Genomic DNA, 21724 nt, shown 5'->3' on the forward strand with positions numbered 1-21724 from the left:
TCCTCTCTACTTAACCATTCCTACAAAGCTTTTCCCAATCCTTGGTCCCAAAGTAATTTCAACATTTTCCAGTAGTTGGTCTGCTATTGAGACATGATGGTTGAGAGGTTTAGTCCTGGTTCTGCCAGGCCTTGTGATCTGGGGCAGATAATTTCCTCCTAGGCTTAGGGTCAGGAATGATTATATGTAAAGCCTATAGTGTATGGTACCTAGTAAGCACTTGGTACTTGTTGGCTGTTGTCATTCCCCCATGCAGCTGAACCCTTCACTCACTTCTTGTGTACCTATTATGTGCTGGGAGCATAAGATAAATAAGACATGGTCCCTATACCTGAGGAGCTGACCTTCTAACATGCATGTGTTTGCCCAAAATGAAAGTACTTACTCATCTTTTATCTATTTGAACCTTATCTATAGCCCATCTGCTTTCTCCCAACCAGTTAACTTCTGCATCATGAGGGACAGCCTCTCACATCTTTACTCATTCTGTTTAACAGTGATTCAGCACTGACCACGTGCCCAAAACATTGTTAAAAACTGAAATATGAGATAGTGTATAAGACAGTCTGTGTTTGTGAGCAGCTCATAGGCTCTAGGGAGGAAAAATTGAAGAGCTCCAGGGTTCTGAAACACTCGTTTGGCTTCTCTGTTACAACTTTTCACCTGTGAACTGGCTAAATTTTACTTTGCATTGCCTGTGTGTTAGTAAGGATAAACAATCTCCATCTTCTCTTCTCCAAGGGCACAGAGTGTGAGGTGCTAGCAAAAGGGCACTTAGTTCTCTGTTGAAACCTGGGAATGGCCTCACACCTGCTCCCCCTCCCCCATGGACTACTCTTGTTAAGTAGGAGCTATTTTCTTTCCCAGGATTGAAGAAAAACTAGAAGAACTTAGAAAGCCCTGGCCATCTATACTCAGGTAGAACCATTTTAGTAAAAGTATCTTTTGCTGCCACATCCTGCAAAGATCCAGCATATCACTGGGACCACTGGGTTTGTACCCCTGCTTCCTGGGGAGTTCTGCCCTCAGTCCCATGAGCTTCTTTGGGACTGACACATCTTAGGAATTCTTGACACAGAATAGGAAAAGTCAGCAGTCTTCTTTCTCCCTCACACATGTTCTTCTTTTAAAAATAATTAATTTTCTTTGAGAACTCAGGGATACCTCCTTGCTTTTTTTTACCATTACAGGTTTCATTTGGTTTGTTCACAATAAGTATATTAAGTCTGAACTTATTTTAAGTCTGCCCTGGCACAGAATTTAAATCAATGTCTTGCTGAATTGTGAATGGACGTGAAGGCTCCTTTTAAAGGAGCTTTAAGCGTTTGTTGCCCCAACAGGATCTGAGCATAATACTGAGCTTGAGAAAGATGATTTTCTCAATAGAAATAATTTATCATTGCTAGAGATAATGTGAAATTACTAATTTTTTCTCGAAGCATGTTTTTTGTAAATGTTTTCCAGAGATACATACCTTGAAATTAATGATGGTCTCCTTTGTGAAGACTTTATTTCATTTCATGTATTTTGTTGACCCCTGAGATAATAGTCCATCTAGAGAGGAGAAAACATAAAGCAGTACTAAAAACACTATGAATGCTTTCAGTAAAGTAGAGTCACTTGCCATCTGCTGTTTTCCCTAATGCTGCATTAATACTAGCATCTCTAGTGCTACATGTTGGGTTTTGGGCATCTTTGGTTCATTTGTGAATGCTTGTCTTTTAAAATTTTATATACAATTCATTTGGTTTTAGAAAAATATTCTGGATAATGTAAGTATACTGGAAGGAAAGTTTGCATTTAAAGTAATGCATTTCCCAGTTCAAAGAACACACTATTGTTCTATCACCAGCATATGCGCTTGCTTTTTTCTTTTCCCCCCCAAACTTCCCAATAGTGGTGAAGAAGTTTGGATCAGCTATGTTGGCAGGTTCTTGTAATTCTCAGAAGGAAATGTATGTATGCATTTAATTAGCAGAGGTTATGGTTCAGACTGTGGCTATAAAGCAGGAAAAAAAATGGTACTTCCTTCCCCCACCCATGGAGATCATGCTCATCATAGTAAGAAACTGAAGTTGGCTCTGGTTGAGGTTGTTGAGTTGGAAAGACAACATCTACCAGAAGAGAATTTCTGTGAGCATTCTGAAAATTATATTGATGGAAACTGCAGCCCATTTAGTATTGTTACCATATTATTATTTATGGTGTACAATTTCCAGTTGTACTTTTCACATAAACCTATAATGCCTGGGCCAGCTGCATTTACATTTTTTCCACAAATCCCACAGATCCAAACTTCCTTTCTATTTGCTGTCTAAACTCTGGGGATTCTTCTTGGCTCCTGGAAAAAGTCTTCCTCACTCTCTTTCTCCCCTCCCTGCTTTTCTGTACACAGCCCTCTTTCTCTAAAGAGTACGCTGGTTATCAGCAGAGTGACAGATTGTGTGTGAGAAGGGGGAGAGGTGGGTCATGAATAACAATGGTGGTTAAGTGTCCAGGGTTCTTGGAACTTCAAAAAACTTCAGCTGTATGAAATAGGATATGGCCAGTCTTTCTTCTTTGACCACTTTCGTAATCATTCTCTTTCTTAGAAGATCCTACAGTATCTTTTATATCCACTCAATCTGTATTAAGAGTGTTGGGTTTCTTCATAACTCCTCTCTCCAGCTCTGAAATAGACCCAAGGGTTCGCTGAGGACCTGAAGATATAGTTAGGGTAGCATGACAGATAGATATTAGTAAATACTTTAGGCTTATCCAAAAAAACAAAAATGTTCGATACATCTGGGACTTTTTCAGGCTCTCCTCTGCTTTATATAGCAAAGGGCAAAATGAATCACTCCATAACAGGGGATCCTAAGAGACACCAAACTCAATTTAAATTGATTTAAGTTCTGGGGAGCTCTCCAGATTATACTTCACAAATACTAATATGGTAATACCAGTTTTAGCCATAACTCATTGCATTAGACCTCTTGTCTCTTTTCCTGGCTATAGATCCTGGGTAGTAATACACTGTCTCTTGAACCACCAGGGTGTAAATTTCACTGCTCATAATTTCCAGTGTGTGAGGAGAGCCTGGTGAAGAAGTAGGCTTGAATGGCTCTGTTGGGGAGTGGCAGTGCACATGAGTGGTGGATTGGCCTGTAGTGTGGCTGACCTTTTCTCATTTAATGTCCTCTTTCCCCTCTGGAACTCATTGCAGAATCATTTGCATGTTATATTTCACCTACATTTATCTCATTCTAGCCTTTTCATCCTTCTGTTGAGTTATATATGCCCCTGAATAAATGTTTTCTATTGTCTGATTTTAAAAAAAGGTGAATTGTGACACCATTTGGCATATGAGAGATAGTAAAGATAGGAAGTAGGAAACAGGAAAATACCTGTAACGTTAGAAAGAGTTCTGTATAGTATATTTAAGAAAAGCGGGTAGCAATTATTTTTTATTAATATATATATTCTTTTAACTTTAGGAATAGAAGGACAGTCTGTGGAAATTTCCAATATTGTGGACATCCGAAAAGAACATAACCGTGAGATTGCAATGAGAATTTCTTCTAGCATCAACAACCAAAATAGATTTTATACTGACCTAAATGGATACCAGGTAATTTCCCTTTAAAATGTTTAAGTAATGGTTATAATATGTAACTTTTATATGTGATGATGGGCCAGTTAATTTTGGAATCTTTGAAAAAATATGCTTAAGGTTGCAAATTATTTCTAAAATAAAACTGAATTTTAACAGACACTTTTAGGTTCTGTATTCAACCATATTTTCAAGGTTAGAACAAATATATTTGCAAGACTGCTTTGTGAAATGTCTATTTGTAAGGATTTATTTTTTCAAAGGAAGATTTAGTGACCATTACGCATGTTAAATACCTTGATGCTAAAATGTATATGAATTTATATAATAGAAAGGAAATATTAATTAGGGACTGATGGAGTATATCTTTTTTTTTCCTCATAAGGAATTGGTCTATGTATATTTAGTTTATTCCACATATGTTTTTAAATGTATGATTTAATACTGGGCTCTTTTAAATTTCAGGAAAACTCTTCTCTCTACTGATGTATATGTGTGTGTACATATATACACACACATATATGTGTACATAGACATAGATATACAAATAAAAACATCAGTTTAGAAATGTGAGTAGGTGTGTATTTAGTCAAAATTTTCATGAAATAGTTTGAAATAGTAATGGGAAAATTGATTCATAAAAATTTTTAAGATTGTCATTTCTCTAATTTACTAGAGCTCTTTTGACTGTTACCTAAATCTCTGTATTCAGAGTGTATGTGTGTAACAACATATCTTTGAAATAATACTATTAGAAACATGAGCATGTTTGTTTTTGTTTGTTTGTTTGTTTGTTTGTTTTGCGGTACGCGGGCCTCTCACTGCTGTGGCCTCTCCCGTTGTGGAGCACAGGCTCCAGACACGCAGACTCAGCGGCCATGGCTCATGGGCCCAGCCGCTCCATGGCATGTGGGATCTTCCCAGACCGGGGCACGAACCCGTGTCCCCTGCATTGGCAGGCGGACTCTCAACCACTGCGCCACCAGGGAAGCCCCATGAGCATGTGTTTGAGGCATTAGCATTTTAGAAATTTCTGGCTACGAATAGAAATAATTTCACAAATGCTGTTACTTTGATTTTCAACTGGGATGAGTGGAAGGGATTGTGATAATTTTCTCTTCTACAATTTCCTGCAAAAGTTAAATTTAAACCTTTTCAGAGCATAAAAATTGCAGCATACATTTTGAATTAACATGTTAATTCTTCTACAGCTGTTTGATTTTCAAATGAAGCCCTGGCTTTATGGTGATTCATTTTCCTTGTGTACAAAAGAAAGGCTTTTCTTAAAGTCTTACAGAAGCAGTAATATGTATGTGTGGGTGTATACATGAATGAAAAAACTTAGTAAAAATGAATAAAAATGTGAATTTTCTTTACAAGTTTCGACCATTTTAATAAATAGGAAAATATTATTTTTAAGTCTATAGCCTAAGTGTTTCCTCTTTTTTAGAATAGGCCATTTCTTAAGCTTTGAAAAGAGTAGTTACTTGGGCCAAACTAGAAGTCTAGACCCACAGGTGGGGAATGAGGGTAACAGCTACACAATTGTGACAGTTTTAAATGTCTTTTTTTAAAGTATACAACTAAATGGAGTAGGAAGATCAGGATTGGAGATTTCTTTCTAATTAGCTTCCCTTCCTTCCTTCCTTTTTTTTTTAACATTTTACAGTTGTTTTTTCCACCAGTTTGTTAATGTCCTAGGGCTGTGATATAAACTGCCACAAACTGGGTGGCTTAAAACAACAAAAATTTATTCTCTCACAGTTTTGGGCATTAGGAGTCCAGAATCAAGATGTAGGCAGGGCCCCACTCCCTCCATCGGCTCTAGGGAAGTGTAACCTTGCATTTTCTAGCTTCTGGTGGTTGCAAGACAATCGTTGGTACACCTTGCCTTGTAGACATATCACTCCAATCTCTGCCTGTGCTGTCACATGGTCTCTTTGTGCCTCTGAATGTCTCTCTCTGTGTCCAAGTTCCCCATTTCTTGTACGGACACCATTCTTTTTTTTTTTTTAATCTTATTTTTTAATTTATTTTTGGCTGTGTTGGGTCTTCATTGCTGTGCACGGGCTTTATCTAGTTGCGTTGAGCAGGGGCTACTCTTCGTTGCAGCGTGCGGGCTTCTCATTGCGGTGGCTTCTCTTGTTGCGGAGCACAGGCTCTGGGCGTGCGGGCGCACGGGCTTCAGTAGTTATGGCGCACGGGCTTAGTTGCTCTGTGGCATGTGGGATCTTCCCGGACCAGGGACTGAACCCGTGTCTCCTGCATTGGCAGGCTGATTCTTAACCAGTGCGCCACCAGGGAAGTCCCAAACATCTAGTTTGTTTTTTGTTTTTTTTTTTTACATCTTTATTGGAGTATAATTGCTTTACAATGGTGTGTTAGTTTCTGCTTTATAACAAAGTGAATCAGTTATACATATACATATGTTCCTATATCTCTTCCCTCTTGCGTCTCCCTCCCTCCCACCCTCCCTATCCCACCCCTCCAGGCGGTCACAAAGCACCGACACCATTCTTTAGATTATCGCTCACGCTAATCCATTATAACTTGATTTTATCTGCAGAGACCATATTTCAAAGTAAAATCACATTCACAGGTTCTGGGCGAACATGAATTTGGGGGGACACTATTCAGAACCAGTAAGTTGAATGACCTACTGCAGGGTTGTTGTGAAGATTAAAGATCTTATCTGTGAAATTCTCAATACTGTGCCTGGCATTAATGGTTACTCAGTACATGTTAACTATTATGTTTATGTTGAACTTCTCCTTTTCTGAGTTTCATGTCGAACTTTCATGAGTTTAAAAGAAGAGATGGCATTTTTATGTGGTATAAGATTTCTGATAACAAAGTCTCTGTTTGATGTCTCCTCCTGAGGTTTGAGTGAGTCTCCTTGACCCAGATCAGCTTAGTGCATTGTCAGTCTCTCAAAATATAAAATTAGAGTTGTATTTCATGCATTCAGATACTAGACCAAGAAAAATTGGAATTTGGAACTATCTACATTGAAACTAAACAAGAAGAGTAAGCCTTGAATAGTTTTTAAATATAAATATGCATTTGATTATTATAACATAGTATGTTAGAGGATTTGGTGAGGAGATGTGTGGTATTTATTAAAACTGATTCAAGAATCATAAGAGATATTTATTGAAAGGGGATAGAGAGCTATTATGCTTAGCCTTCATTATAAAAGCAGTATGTTAGATGTAAATGAGAAGTGAATCCTTAATACCTTTATAATTTGTTTTATGCAAATATTGGAGAGCTAGAAAACTTGTTAAGGATTTTTATTCTGAATTTAAATAGTAATGCCTATTTTAAAAATCTGGACAAGTTCTACCTTTCTCACTTAAAAATTGTTTTCTAAGATGCTCATGATTTTTCTTCATATTGTTTTGAAGAATGTTTTCATTTCTAAGTTAGCTGTTCTATTGGACAAGAAAGGTGCTGTACCTTTTTCTGTTTGGAAGGAAAACCATCTGTAGTGGATAGTAATTTTTTTAAGTACATGTGTAAATATCACTTGATTTTTTTTTTTCCTTAACGAGAACTGTTTGGTCTTACAGATTCAACCTAGAATGACACTGAGCAAATTGCCTCTCCAGGCGAACGTTTATCCGATGACTACAATGGCATATGTCCAGGATGCTGAGTATCGCTTGACCCTACTCTCTGCTCAATCTTTAGGTGTTTCGAGTTTGAAAAGTGGTGTGTTGTTTAGATTCTTTTTTGCTCTTATAAGTTTCACTCCCCAGTGTATAATCTTTCTGCTGGTAATATGTATTAATTATCATCCCCAGTCACAGGCTTTCCTCTTTTGAGAACCAGACTGTTAATTTTGAGCTTTGTGAGACCAATGTAAAATAATAAATTTCCTTCATCTTCAGATGAAAAAAGAGGGACCTAAAAGTCCATGAAACTGATTATTTTTAAAGATAATTTACTTCTCCTGATGGCTCATTGTTTGCAGAAGTCTGTCATTATTGTGACTGATTGGGAATGGAAATTCAGACTCAAATTAAACTAAGTTTAGATAGAGTTCAGATAACTTAACCAGGTTTGCAAAGGTGGAAAGTTACAGTTCAAACTTAGGTCCTTCTCTGAATCCCATCCTTCTAGGACACTACCAGCTGAAAAGAGGAAAGGGAGTAGAGATGATACAGATATGGGGATAAAGAGGTGACAGACATGACTTTACAGATTCCAAAAGAGAGAATGAAATGGAGTGAAAGAGAAAATAGATAGTAGACGCTGATTGATTTTTTTTAGAACTTTCTATTGGGAGACTTTCTCCCTCATAATACATATTTTTAATTATCATATACGTGTCAATTGCTCTTCTTTCCTTACATACTAAGAGGTGCTAAGACAAGCATGTTATGGAGCCAGGCAGATAATAAATGTGTACAGATGCCTGGCATATTCATTTTATATTGGGCATATGCATACAAACCCATTATTTGTATTATGTATATACATGCATTCTGTACTTCCACACACAGAAAACCTTACTACTTATCATTTTTCTTTGTGGCCTTCATTAAACAAAATCATGAGATCATGTCATGAAGACATGAATACAGTTATAAAAATAATAATGGCATCATGTTGGGGCTCCAGTGGGGAGTGCTGGGATTTGAGTGAATTGCGGAGCACATCCCCCCTGTACACTGGGGTGACCACTGCTTTGTGTCAGCTACTTGTCACCATGGAGAAAGGGGCCCAGTGTTGCCAAATTTTTCAGTTTTTGAAGAAAAGCCCAGAAGTTTGGAATTTTATAAGAAGTTGCCCATTCTGTAACTTGTGACATAATTTTTTAAAAATCAGAACATAAAGCCTCATTTTTAAACTCTGCCTTAAATTCTCAAAACTGGGCTCTACTTAAATAGGGGACTAGACCTTAGGATTCAAGTGGTCATGAACCAAACAGTATTATCTCACTTCCCTGATCAAGAGAGCTATGGACATAAAAACAATTTGAGTACAGGCCAGGAAGTTACTCAGTGTCACATAGTATATGGGCTAACATTTGGAGGCAGAGAGAAGAGTTAGAACTGACAAAGAGATTGATATACTAATTTGAGTGTGAAGAGATCAAATTCTACATAGGCATGGGGACAGTTAGCCCCAGTGCCTGAAGAGCATGTTCTGGACAATTGTCTTATGAAATATGGAGAAAACAACAATGAAAATTCTAACCAGCACTGTTAATTTTATGTACTGGATACCTAAACTGAGAAGATAGAAACTAAACAGAGTTGGTTTGACTATGTAAGCATAATAGTTATTAAAATCCTTTACGTAGTTCCCTTTTATGCCAAATGATTGCTCAATACAGTAGCAAATATGAATGAATGGATGGATGAATATATATGTTTAAACACATATAACTTTAGTGGGTTTTGGGGGAGTATAATCTCAAGCATATAAATATGTCTCTGGGTGATTTCTTTTCAGTTTTTTTTTTAGTTTGTAATTTTATAACCTAACGATTAGCTTACAATTTAAACTAAAGGAGTTGTAGAATTATTGCATAGCAAATAAAGGAACCAAATATGACAACTTTTGGGGCCATAGGAGAAAAGACAAACTAACACAGTATCAGAGAGGGAAGGGGGTACGTGGTGGGTGTCTCCAAATTCTAGGGCTTCAGAGAATCACAGCATATCAAGTAACCTAAAATTTTACTTCAAATCCTTTTTAGATTCTGTCCTTCTGTGTTTGTCTTATTACTCCATGCGTGATGTACATTTTTTAATGAACCTCATAAACATTTTTAAATTCCAAATGAAGCCACTAAATTTTTGGAGGATTTAATTTACTGGTTCTATTCATTTTTTGTAAGTTTCACTTTAATTTTGATCTCTTCTGTCCCATTTTTAAATTTCTTATTAGATTTTACTAGAAGCTGATAAAGAAAAGGAGAAATACAATCTTGCTTTATGAGTTTATACTAGCTGCTTTGAGTTATTATCGAGAGGAAGCCCATGGTACTGTGGGTTGTATAGGTCTGTCTCCCTGACTGGAGGAAAAACTTCAATCGAGACCCTGCCTTGTATTATGAGGTTCTCAATGAATAACCCTGGCCTGTTTGTTTGTTTGGTAGGTCAGATTGAAGTCATCATGGATCGAAGACTCATGCAAGATGATAATCGTGGCCTTGAGCAAGGTGTCCATGATAACAAGATTACAGCTAATTTATTTCGAATACTACTAGAAAAAAGAAGTGTCATGAATATGGTAGGAAAAAAGCTCTCATGTTCGGATGTTGTTTGTTCTTTGCCATCCAAAATTATGACTTATACTTTTTTATTTTTTGCATTTTCCAATATTGAGATATTTTTGTAATAGACTTAGCCTGTATTCACAAAAAAGAGAACTTCATTTATATATATTGTGTAAGATTTACATTCAGGCCATTTTATTTTTTAGTTTTGCTTATTGTGTAGGTATAAAATAATGTTAAGGAATCAGCTTGGGTGAAATTTCCTGAAATTACTTTGAAAGAAATAAGCGTTGAGTTTAAAGGATAGAGCTTAGTCATGTACTTAGGAGATTAAGTTTGATTAATAAAATTTATTTGAAACCTTAGTATACTCATTCTAGTCTTAGACTCACCTGTTGAAAGTAGATTTACTTGTCTGCTTTCTTGTTCAGTTTTCATTACTCAAAGCAAAAATCCAGCATTCCATGTAAAAGAGTCTGGCAAAAGCTTGATCGGACATGAACCAACCTGACAGTATACTCCTTCAGGTGGCAGAAAAGTTACCTCAGAGCCCCCCATAGACTGCTGACTACCCACCTCAGATGGCCCTGGACATGGCCTGTTTTCACTTACTCTGCTTTTCATCTTTCCACACTGACCATTTCAGATCTTTTCTACTCTTTTCAGCCAGTGGCCTCACCATCCACTGTGTAGAGAGAACAGCCATTCATAGGGCTCTCTGTTCTAGATACCAAGCATCTACTTCCACCTTGTCCTTCTTCCCTTGTGTTACCTTCCTTTCCTTGTAGCCCAGTCCCTCCAGTTTCCTTGGAACTGACCCCAGTCTCCCTCCTGAGGATCCTTTTGTTAATCATCCTCCCTCCTTCCCTGTCCCTGCTCCTCATAGCCTTTCAGTTGGCTTTTAAATGCTCTTCGTTTTCTTTCATGAAAAACAAAAACAAAAAACAGCCCTCACTCAGACTCTCATTTCTGTTTCCCCTACACTATCTCCTCTACCCCACTGAGCCAGAGCTGATGAGGTGAGTTTGTGTCCTCACCTCCCTCTCACACTCAGTTCATTTCAGTCTGGTTTGAGCCGCCATCATATGCTCTTGCCAGTGTCACTAGATCCAGTGGATGTTTTCGGTTATCATCTTACTTCACCTTTCAACAGCATGTGACACTGACCATTGTCATATCCTAAAACACTGCCTAGCGAGGGCTTCCATGGTGCCCTACTTACTTGGTTTTCCTCCTGCCTCTGGGGTAGTTCTTTCTCTGTCTCTCTCATAGCTCTTTATTCAGCCATTAAATATTAGAGCCCTCAAGGCTCGACCCCAGGCCTTTTCCTTTTCTCATTTTGTATGGCCTTCCTCTGTGTCAATTGGAACCCACAAATACAAGCCCCCAGCTTCGGTTTCACCTCTCACCTCCAGACCCATCTATCTGGTTGCTTCCTGGCATTTCTTTCTACATTTTTAAGGGCATCTCAAGCTCGACATATCCAATATCATTCTTGTGATCTCCCCCCCCCACACCTGGCCCTTTTCCAGTGTTCCCTCTCTTGATAACTAGCACCACCTTCCATCCAGTCCAGCCGCCTAGGAGTCATCTCTGACAGACACTTCTCCTTTGCTTGCTCTCTTCTCACAGCAGAGTCATCACCAGTGCTTGGCTATCTCATTGCCTAAATATTTCAAATCTATGAACTTGATTACTTCAGCAACTCTAATCTAAACTAGCATCATGTGTTTCCTGGAGGTAGCCTATACACATCCACTCTTGTCTCTTCTTGCTGCTATATCTGTTTTTAACCCAGTAAGCAGTGTTTTTTGTTTTTTTCAAAACCAAATCTGTCCTCCCTGTGCCCTGCTTAACCCCACTATGTCTTCTCATTGCTCTCAATATAAAAGCCAAATCCTTACCATAGCCCACAGATCTCCTGGTGGTATGGGCCCTGCCTGTCCCATCCTCATCTACATGGCTTTCCCTGTTTCTGCTCTGGGCCAGCTGGTTTTACTTTCAGTCATAAGTACTTCCCATGCACCCAGCCCTCAAAGCACCTTTGCACACGCCTTTCAATCTCTCTGCCCAGCAACTCTTAGTAATAGTTCAGATCAGAGCCTACTTCATCAACTGCTTCGGCTTGACCAGGTCAAATCCCCTTCTGCGCTCCCTCAGAACCATGGATCTCTCCTTTGTGTTTGTGTGATTACGTGATCATTGTTTTTCTCCTCTTTGGGACCGTAAACTCACTGGGAGTAGGGCTTATGTCTCTATCTGCTTCTAGGATTATTCCTAGCAGAGCAAGCACCCAGTGTATGTTCTGTGAATGAATACACAAATGCACAAATGAACTGTGATAGCACATTGCACCACTGTATTTATCGCAATTACTGCTTACTGCCTTGTCACCGTATGCATGTTCTGTTCCCCCTACTAGATTCTAGGGATTTGTCTACTTCATTTGCATGTGCCCCACAGGGCCTCCTTGCCTGTGGTAGGCGTTCTATAAATAAAATACTAGTTGATTGAATGAAATGGCAACAGCTAATTGTGGCAAAGAATTCTCCCAGTATTTAGAATCTTTTAGGAAAAGATTTTAATATCCATTTTAGATGTCAAGATTTATACCAGTTCTTGAGACTCGTGGTTTAAATCAATTACTGATAAGAGCTTAGTTTTAGGATTAAAACTTTATATAAAAATCATTGTCTGAGTGCTGGCAGCTACTATCTTTTGCTTCTCCTGAAATGTTTCTGGCTTTGACGATTTTTCTCTCTATAGACACTAATTTACAAAACTTCTGTTAACTATGGCAATAAAAATGTTCATGTCAGAGCTATAAAGCTTTCACATAGAAGTTAAATAATTTGTTTACTGTCATTCAGAACTCTTTGGGTAGTAATTGATTTAAATTTGATTCAAAGATTTTATAATCCTGTGTTGGTTAAATTTTTCTTTTGCTAATCTATAAATTCTTGGGCTTAAATCAATAGTTTCTTTTAAATAAGAAATGAACTAGAGAAGAGAAAATACATTTTAATTTCTAGCGAAATTGATTAAAAAGACATTTGATTAAGAAATGTTAATATGTCATCATGTAACTTAAATTTTCGAGAAAGTGTCTTTATTTTCAACTCAGACTTATGACTAAAATATCAGTGGTAGAAACTGAGGTGGGGAGACACTCCCTGGAAGGGAATGCATTTTAGTGGGAAGCTTTGAGCCTCATGGGAATAATCCTGGATGACTAAATGAAAGCGTCCTGTTCTTGAGCGTTCTGCAGAGAGGCAGTGAGAACAAGACTGGAATGATAAATAACTGCTGGGAGAGGTATAAATGCCCAGTGAAGCACTGTGGCTGTGTGAGGTTGACTTTTATCCATGGGAATAATGCTCAAGGCTCAGCAGAAGTGGAAAATAGGAACTATCTTATCAGCATTACTCTTCAGGGTTTGTTTCTTTGACCCTTACTTCCTACCCCCTTTCTTCTGGCGATTAGTATAATAGTAGAGGGGGCGTTGAACTAGGAAGTTTTCGTGTGTTACAACTGGGTCGTTTTACCTCTGGATACCAGTTCTTTACATATAAGGAGAGGAAGTTGGAGAGATCAGGTAAAAACTCAAATGCTGACAGGGCTCAGGGAAGTGATGGCATGAGGGAGGTTTTTCAGGTTTGAGGGCAAATGCTTACGTGAGGTGACCAGAGGGTCTGTGGTGAACATGAGGATGGACACATCCCACTTAGGAGCTCAGCCCTAGATGATGTTTCCACATGAGAATGTGGGGACCCAGTGTGACTTCATTTTCCAGTGTTTGGGGTAAAAAAACAGTTATCTGTTAAGGGGAGTTTTTGTTATTGTTGTGTTGATGATTTTAATGTGAAATCTCTTGGATTTTTTTCTTTTTTTGAGAGGTGGCTGAAAAACAAATAAGTTTTTAATACCATACAGAGCTACCAAAACATATCTAATAGGCCAGTTTGGCCCATATACTACTAGGCTTCAGCTCTGTGCTAAATGATATTTATCTCTAAATCTTACAGGTCTACATATTTTCATTCATTCTCTCTCCTCCCTCTTTGTCTTTTTACCCCATCCTTCCCCCTACAGTAATTTTCTCTCTTTCATTTATATTGCATTGCTTGTTAATGTAGTAATTAATAAATTAATTAATCATCATTTATCAAGTTCTTACCGTGTGTCAGGTCATTCTGAATAAACAAAGGTGACTAAAAAAACGATCGTTTTCTTAATAATTTAGCAGGTTTTGATGTAGACAAAATGGAAACCTGTGATGTTTAGGAATCAGAGGACTCATCTGGGCTTAATGAAGGGCACGAAGGAGCCTGGCAAGAAGTTCTGACTTATGAAATAAGGGCTGAAACCCAATATAGAAGATCGCAACTTGATGTGGTTTGGATCAGAATGTGCTAGAAACTCTTTTTAATGTTGAACAGGATGCAGGGAGAAAACCAGACCTGTACAGTCTGAAACCTTCCAACCTACAAGAAACCAAATAATGTTTAGAGTAGTATATTAGTTACTATAAGGCTGGGAAATTCATTTATAGCTTAAACGAACATGTAAAATTTCCTATAGTAAATATATTTTATAAGCTTTGGGTTTATCATCAGGGTTATGGTTAAAAGATTGGTGATAGCTCCACAGTTAAATATCTTACTAGCCCCTTACTGCTATAAATATGTTCAGAAAGTGTGTGAATGATGGCGCTGTCCCTGAGACTTTGCCACACCCGACTTGGTCAGCGTCCAGCAGTGTTACTTGTTCAAGGAGCTCTTCTGACACCAAACCACAACTCTTATATAAACTTCTCTTCTTTATCTTGCTTAGGAGACAATAAATAGCACAGTTCTTGAATGCTAAAAGTGCTTACATTCATGGCATTGTATCATTTGACAAGACTTTTCATTAACATGTTTTCGAGTCTGCATATTGGTTTTTTTAATCCCAAACAAGTTAAAGGATGAGGCTTATACTTTTGATTCCAAAGGGAGCTTTGTTTCTTCTAAAAGGTTGGGAGGATGTCTGGGGTGGCAGTTCCTAGCACAGGTCAGCAGAGCGGTGTGGGACTGACTATGTGACAGTCATCTGGGGGGCTTTTAACTTTACCTTCCGAGAGTCCCACCCCAGGAGATTCTGATTCAGTAGATTTGGGTTCAGGTCCAGGGACCTATGTTTTCTAAAAGTTCCCCAAGCGATTCTGATGTATGGTCAATGTGGGGGAAGCACTGAAGGTCAGAACTGATTTGGGTTTGGAGGAATAGTAAATATGCACATCACTGCTACTAAGGTATAGATAATCTATCAAGAAGTACCCTTCGTACTCACTGAAGCGTCCAAGGATTCCTCCAAGAGCATAAGACAAAGCCAGAAAGCTTTTTCTGAATGTTTCTTGACCTAGAATGGACTTAATGCCTCTGGAATCTGATAAGGCAGGTGTTTTCCTGCCTTAAAAAGCTTTTATCTTTTATTACTCAAAAGTGATTTTGTCAGCAACCCTGACCTAGATTGTGAAGTCCTTTGATATTTGAGTACATTTAAAGCTTCTTGTTGAAACTGTTCCCTCTCTCTTCATGTTATTCTACAAGCTGCATTAAATTTCAATATTGCTGAAGAATATTATTTTATATGCTTTATTTAATCTTTCCTTAAAAAAAGGAATGTGGAATGGATAAAAATTTTTAACAACTCTTTTTACACCTAATATTTTTTGTCAGTATCTTAATATTGTAGTGTCCCTCTGTTGCCTTGAAAAAAATTTCTTTTCTCTCTTCATAGTCTGAATTGTAATGGTATCTACAGTTTGCTGCTGGCAAGATGCTCCTCACTCTTTGCTACCACCCTCTGTTCAATGCTAATCTGACATTCTGAATTTTAAGCTCTGTATCTTCTGTAAATCTTATCTTTTCACACAGATAAGTAGCCAAACCTTTTATTTGAGCCCTCTATTAAAAATATGCAAAATCAGAAGATATCAGTGAAGTAGTCATTTCGAAAAATAAGATATAAAATTAAATTTTCTATAAATGTTGCTGGTGATCAAAAGACCTTTCTACATAAATTATGTTTTCTTCTTAGTGCTTTTCTGTGTCTGCTTTTACACCTTAGGCATTATTGGTTAAGGTTCTACTTAGTCATTGATTTAATTAATTGTGTGTGTCATCTACCGTATGTATATCCCTAGTTCTGGTAGATTTACTTAATGTTTGAACATGCTGAAATACTTGGCTCTAAGCATACACCATAGCAAAGACTAAAGTATTTAAAAATTATACTGAATAAATTGTGTACCATGTAAATGTGTGATAACTATTCTATAACACATATAGTAGTTCCTATTTTTGGAATAAAGTGAAGCAACTGACAATGATTTTACCAAATTTAAAAAAGACAGATGATCTAGTTATGCTACCTGTGTTATTTTAAATATTTATTTCTGAGTTTTTAAAAAAAATCCTATCATTGGGTAACATTTATAAAACATAACTTTGGATCAATACATAACTTTACAGTCTAGTTAAGTGTATAAATGAAACCATAAGAATATGATGGGTAAAACCTGAGGGAGAAGAGATAGCATTTGACGATGTATAAGATATATGAACATCCCAACCCATCTACTTTAAGAGTTTTGTGGTAGGTTGAGAAAGAATTTTCATAAAAAGTTATACCTTGTCCTAGAATGTTTGTTGAGAATGTTGTCAGGATTTTTAGTTTTAAAGCAATGGAAAAGAGATATTTCTCAACATGGGAGTTAGGTGGACACTGTTTTCTTAGAACTGAACTTGGTAATCTGCTGTGCATTGTCTAAGACTTATTTATAAAATATAATGAAATCAAAGTATTAATATATTTGTATATTTTTTTCCTGTTTAAGCCCTGTCTGATAATTCAATTAATACTGTAAGAACTGCAAATATATAACTCTTAAGCATTTTTGTTTTTTCTTGATAGGAAGAAGAAAAGAAGTCGGTCAGTTATCCTTCCCTCCTTAGCCACATAACTTCTTCTTTCCTGAATCATCCTATCTTTCCAATGACAGAAAAGGTCCCTGTGCCCACCCTTCAGCTGCTCGGTGAATTCTCTCCATTAATGTCATCTTTCCCTTGTGACATTCATCTGGTTAATCTGAGGACGATACAATCAAAGGTATATCCCAAAACATATCTATAAAAAATTACTTTTTGTAGTATACTTGGTGTAAGGGGGTGGAAGGAATAAAACTGTAGATTTTACTCTGCTTCAAAGAATGATTAAGAGGACTTCACCTTTAGGCAACATCATTGTACCTTTCATTTGACTGTTGCTCTGTAGTTTAGAGTGTTTCCTTAGACTGATTTATTTTATTCTCAGAAAAGTTCTGTGTGGTGAGCAGGTCAGGGAATATCAGCTTCTTTTTACAGATAAGGAAGCTGAGACTGGCCTGAGGTCACATAATTAGTAGGTGGGAGAACCAGGCCTTAAGATCAGCCCTACTGGCATTTTCCATTTGTTTCTCCTTATTAGTCAGTGTTTCTCAGGAGTTAGAGAAACAGAAGGTATAGTGTGTAATTATTTCTGTACCAGAGACTTTGTACATTCATATCTTTTCTCCTAAAAATGCAAAAAAAATCCTAAAAAAACCCAAATCTTTGCATTGAGAATCCAACTATGTAGGTGAGATATAAAAACACATCAGAGGAAGAAACAAGGGAAGATTTTATTAGGGATGGAATTTTAACACAGCTTGATTGCTTGAGTTTACCTATATGCCTACTTTTAAAGTCAGAGACTGCATTTGAAAAGAAGAAAAGATGAGAGGTTTGACATCATTTTTATGTTTTGTAAAGCTGTTTCATCTTGTGGATTGACATCCACTTAGCCGGAAATAGTGAGTGATTATGGATTCTGTAGGAAATGTCTTATAATAAATGGCCTGAGTGTGAAAAGAAGAGTGTTCATGTTGGAAGAGAGTGTAAGAGGAAAAAAATGTTTAGCTCGAGAACAAAGAACTGAAGAGAACCAAACAAAGGAAGGATCAATGCCTACAAATTTGGACATTTAGGGCTTTAAAACTATATGTCCAAGATAGGGAACTTACGCCTGACTATGTAGGAAAATACATGTGTCTAATAATAATGAATGCAAGTGAACGTTAGAGGCCTATGTGTGTATCTCTGTGTCAAAAGGGCTTGTTTGATCACGTGAGTGAACTTCAGGATTTATTTCATGCCTGCTACATGCCAGTTATTGCTAAAGGCACTGGGGTATAGTCATGGACTAAACAGACAAGAGCCCTTGCCTTTCTGAAGCTGATTCTAGTGAGAGGAGAAAAATAATTAAAGATGAAAAAATAAGAGAAATATATGTTAGATGATGATAAGTGTTATAATGAAGGGGAAGAAGGAAGGAAGGGCAGTTTTAGAAGGTGATTTGAATAGCGTGGTTGGAGAAGGCCTTGCAGAAAAGGTGATAATGGAGTAAAAATCCAAAGGAGGTCAGGGAATAAGAAACTCACGCAGATTTCTGAGGGTAGAGCGGTCGGGAAGAGTTAGGAGCAAGTGGAAGGCCTGAAGGCAGGAGATGCTGGTCAGAATGGAAGAGCCATGAAACCTGGGCTGTTCTTTGATTCCTTGCTGTATCCCCCTGCCGAGAACAGAGCCTGCACCTAGTAGGGGCTCGGTAACAATTTGTTGGACAAGTGGATCTCTCTAGGATTCTACTATGGTCTTTTGTGGGTCTACTTTTTGACTCAGGGAAAGAATGCACTAGAGATGGGCAGCCTCCCTGAGGTAACCTGTCATTTATTCATGGGCTAAAGAGAATGAAAGGATAGGGTGGAGACACCAGACTCTGAGCCTCAGGCTGCTACCTCGGGGCATGGATGGTAGAGGACATTAGCGAGCTGAGGGATCCAGGGGCTTCTGGGGTCCATGGCGGCCATGGAGAAGTTTTTGCCTCACTTTTAGATGACTCTTTCCCATGATTATTTTCTGGAAGCAGCACCAGCTGACTCCAGAATCGGTGAGTGTAGGGTTTTACCCTCCAAGGTTTTCGCTTGTTTTCCAGATCACCTCTTTTTTATGATTACCTGTTCCTTTCATTCTTCCTGCTGTTGGCTAGCTTCCTGTAATACAAATCTAATCACTTTCGGGATTAAAAATCCCATTGCCTACAAAGTTGATTTAGACCCTTGGGCATTCAGTCCCTCTGCAGCCTGGCCTCGCTGGCTGTAGCCACCTGGCTTCCCATTGCCCTTCTCACCTTTGGAAGGTGAACCACCTTCACTCCCTGCTGGCTGCGTGACTGCTGACTCAGCTACCAGTTATAAAATGGGCCTGATATCAGATATGCCTGTTTCAGGTCTAGTATGAAAAACAAATGAAATAGTGCTGTGAGAGCCCTTTGAAACAGAAGTGCTTTGTAGACAAACATTGTTATCCTGATGATGCTTACAGTACATGCCAACGCAGGTGCAAACTGGAGGTTTAGCAGAGGGAATAAAAGCAATTTAACAATTTGACCAGGAAGAATAAAGACTGAAATGCCTAACCACAGGCATAGGTTAATGCCTAACACGTGATCAGAACTAAATATTTGGGGCTTTTTTGCATTATCATATAAATTGGTGCCAGTTCTATGTTAGTCTTTGACTCTTAGCACGTATTTCTAACAGTTGTTCTAAAACTTACCAGTACAATTATACTCCAGTAAAGATGTAAAAAATAAATAAATAATAAAATTGCAGGGGGAAAAGAAAAAACTTACCAGTAATCCGAAGGGATACTTTAAAGAATTGCTCTCTGTCCCCTAACCTCTGATAATAGGAAAGTAATCATTGAAGGAAGCTAATGTAGGTATTCATTCAAAGAAAGCTCGATACTTAAAAGGTGTCAAGTGTAATTTCATGATTATACTAAAAGAAAGACAAAAATAACTCAATCCAGAAGCCAGAGCTAATCATTTTGGATTGTGCTCTTGTTTTTTTTGTGTGCTGGCAGCTTCCAGCATACAATAATGAGTTGTTCAGAGACTGCAGTGCATTTTTCCCATTGAAATTATGTAAACAGAGGTGTTGGCTGCTTCCAAGCAAGACTAGAGGTCTCCATTGGCCTATATCTAAGTAAGCATTTTCCTAACCATCACCTCACAGTATTTCCATGAGAAAAGTGTCTGAGGACCCCCTTGACATGATAAGGGCACATCTGTCTTCCCTTCTGACCTCCCCCATCAGCTGTGTAACAGAGGACACGTCCTCTGCTTGCCCATGCCCAGGCTGCTGTCTGAAGGTTGCTCGGTTCTAAGCCTCAGTCTCCCTCACTCCTTGAGGAGAAAGGAGTTATGGGCTCAAGCAATAGTGAGAGAAGGAAGGTGGGGGCTGGAGGTTTGCTAACCACTGAGCTGGTTCAGCATTTCGAGCTATCATTCTCCGAGTCACTGTGTCCAGATCACTCTGAGGAGATTTTTACAAGAAGAGACTTTTACAAATTCCCCCATCTCTGAGATTCTGATTCTGTAGGTCTGGTGTGAGAGCTTAGGAATCAGTAATTTTTAATAACTCTCCTCATGATGCTAGAAATTGCTGAGTTATCACCATTGGCTAAATTAGGAAAGTAAGGGTTAGAGAAATTAAATGATTAAAATTAAACTACCCAGCGGTAAATGGCAGAATCAGGAGCCACATCCAGGTCTTCTGAACCTGGGTGCTGAACATAGCCTCAGAGGGTGGTATTTGACCTTTTAAGACTTACTAAATCTGTTCTCAAAGTCCAGTTTCTCAAGAAAAAAAAGTCCAGTTTTTCAGAAATTGTTCTATATTGGTAGATGAGTTTATTTTTACATAGGCATCTCTTGCTTTTCTAGTTTATAATTTTTTTTGGAAAAAACTTAATTATATGTCATGTATTTGTAGTCAGATGAAGAGGGAAACAAACATCTCTTAAAACCCTGCCTCATAGCTGTATGGCCCAGCATGCTCCAGCCCCTGTCTAGGAATTTAAATGTTAGCCTTCTCATCCTATATGCCTGGCCTCCAACTCTCTTCTCTTTATCACCCTCTTTTCTTACACTATCAACAGTTTGAGATACAAAAAGAAGCTTCTATAAAGATTTGAAAACTGGGGAATAAGAGTACCACTCAAGTGCACTAAACGGGAAAACCATGTCATTGGGAAAGGGTAATGATTTAGGGAGAAGAGAGGCTTGGTAGAGAGGATGCTGGGAGAATCTCATGGGAGGACGGATCATGGGTCAGGCTACAGTGAAAGGTTCAGCCTGGAATGCTGACATTCCAGAGATGAGGAGGAACTTGCTTAAGCTGTTCAGCTAGGCTTCATAGAGCCATTCTGCCTTGATGTTTTGAACAGTGATAATCTGTTTCAACTTTTTTTGCAGTTTCCACTGCTTTTATGTTTAGACATATTTTTATTTTATTTAATTTTAGATATATATCTTTATATCTATACTCTCTATCTATAGCTATGTATTACATTTAACTCTTCACTCTGTATGGAATTTATTTTGATTTGTGCTTAACTGTTTCTTACAAATAGTTAACCAGTCATTTCAACATCAGCACCACTTACTGAATAAGATTTTCTCTCTCAACTTGTTTATACCACCCCCTCCTTTTCTTGTAAGAGGCATTTTAAGGTTTTACTTTATTTTGCCCTTCTTATAAGAATTGATTGGTGCTTTATTGATCTCCCTAGCTGCTCGAAAGGTGAAAATTGTGGGAAAAAATGTCCTTTTTTGTACATATCTGAGAACAGCTATTCACCTTCCCCTTTCTTTCTGTCATGCTATCTTGTTGATTAAAACAGGATAACTGTTATTGACATTTTAACGAGTGCCCTGGAAAATGAATTTCTACTGGTTATTTCCTGTCTCAGGACTTATAACACAGTGTGAGATTTTCT

The 21724-nt window shown here is 38.0% G+C and overlaps 1 protein-coding gene across 2 annotated transcripts in view; it reads left to right on the plus strand.

Annotated features, from left to right (window-relative positions):
• The window catches only part of MAN2A1 (mannosidase alpha class 2A member 1), a 161462-nt gene that overhangs the window by 130501 nt on the left and 9237 nt on the right, over nt 1-21724 (plus strand). For both annotated transcript variants that reach the window (XM_089909170.1, XM_022591499.3), the window contains exons 17-20: nt 3477-3610; nt 7165-7306; nt 9705-9838; nt 16782-16976. In XM_089909170.1, coding sequence (XP_089765296.1) covers nt 3477-3610; nt 7165-7306; nt 9705-9838; nt 16782-16976 — 605 coding nt within the window. The remainder of the gene's footprint in view (nt 1-3476; nt 3611-7164; nt 7307-9704; nt 9839-16781; nt 16977-21724) is intronic.

The sequence above is a fragment of the Delphinapterus leucas genome, chromosome 3, assembly GCF_059928025.1.
Source record: "Delphinapterus leucas isolate spDelLeu-1000000601 "Yukka" chromosome 3, BTC_Dleu_Yukka2, whole genome shotgun sequence".
NCBI classification, from domain to species: domain Eukaryota; kingdom Metazoa; phylum Chordata; class Mammalia; order Artiodactyla; family Monodontidae; genus Delphinapterus; species Delphinapterus leucas.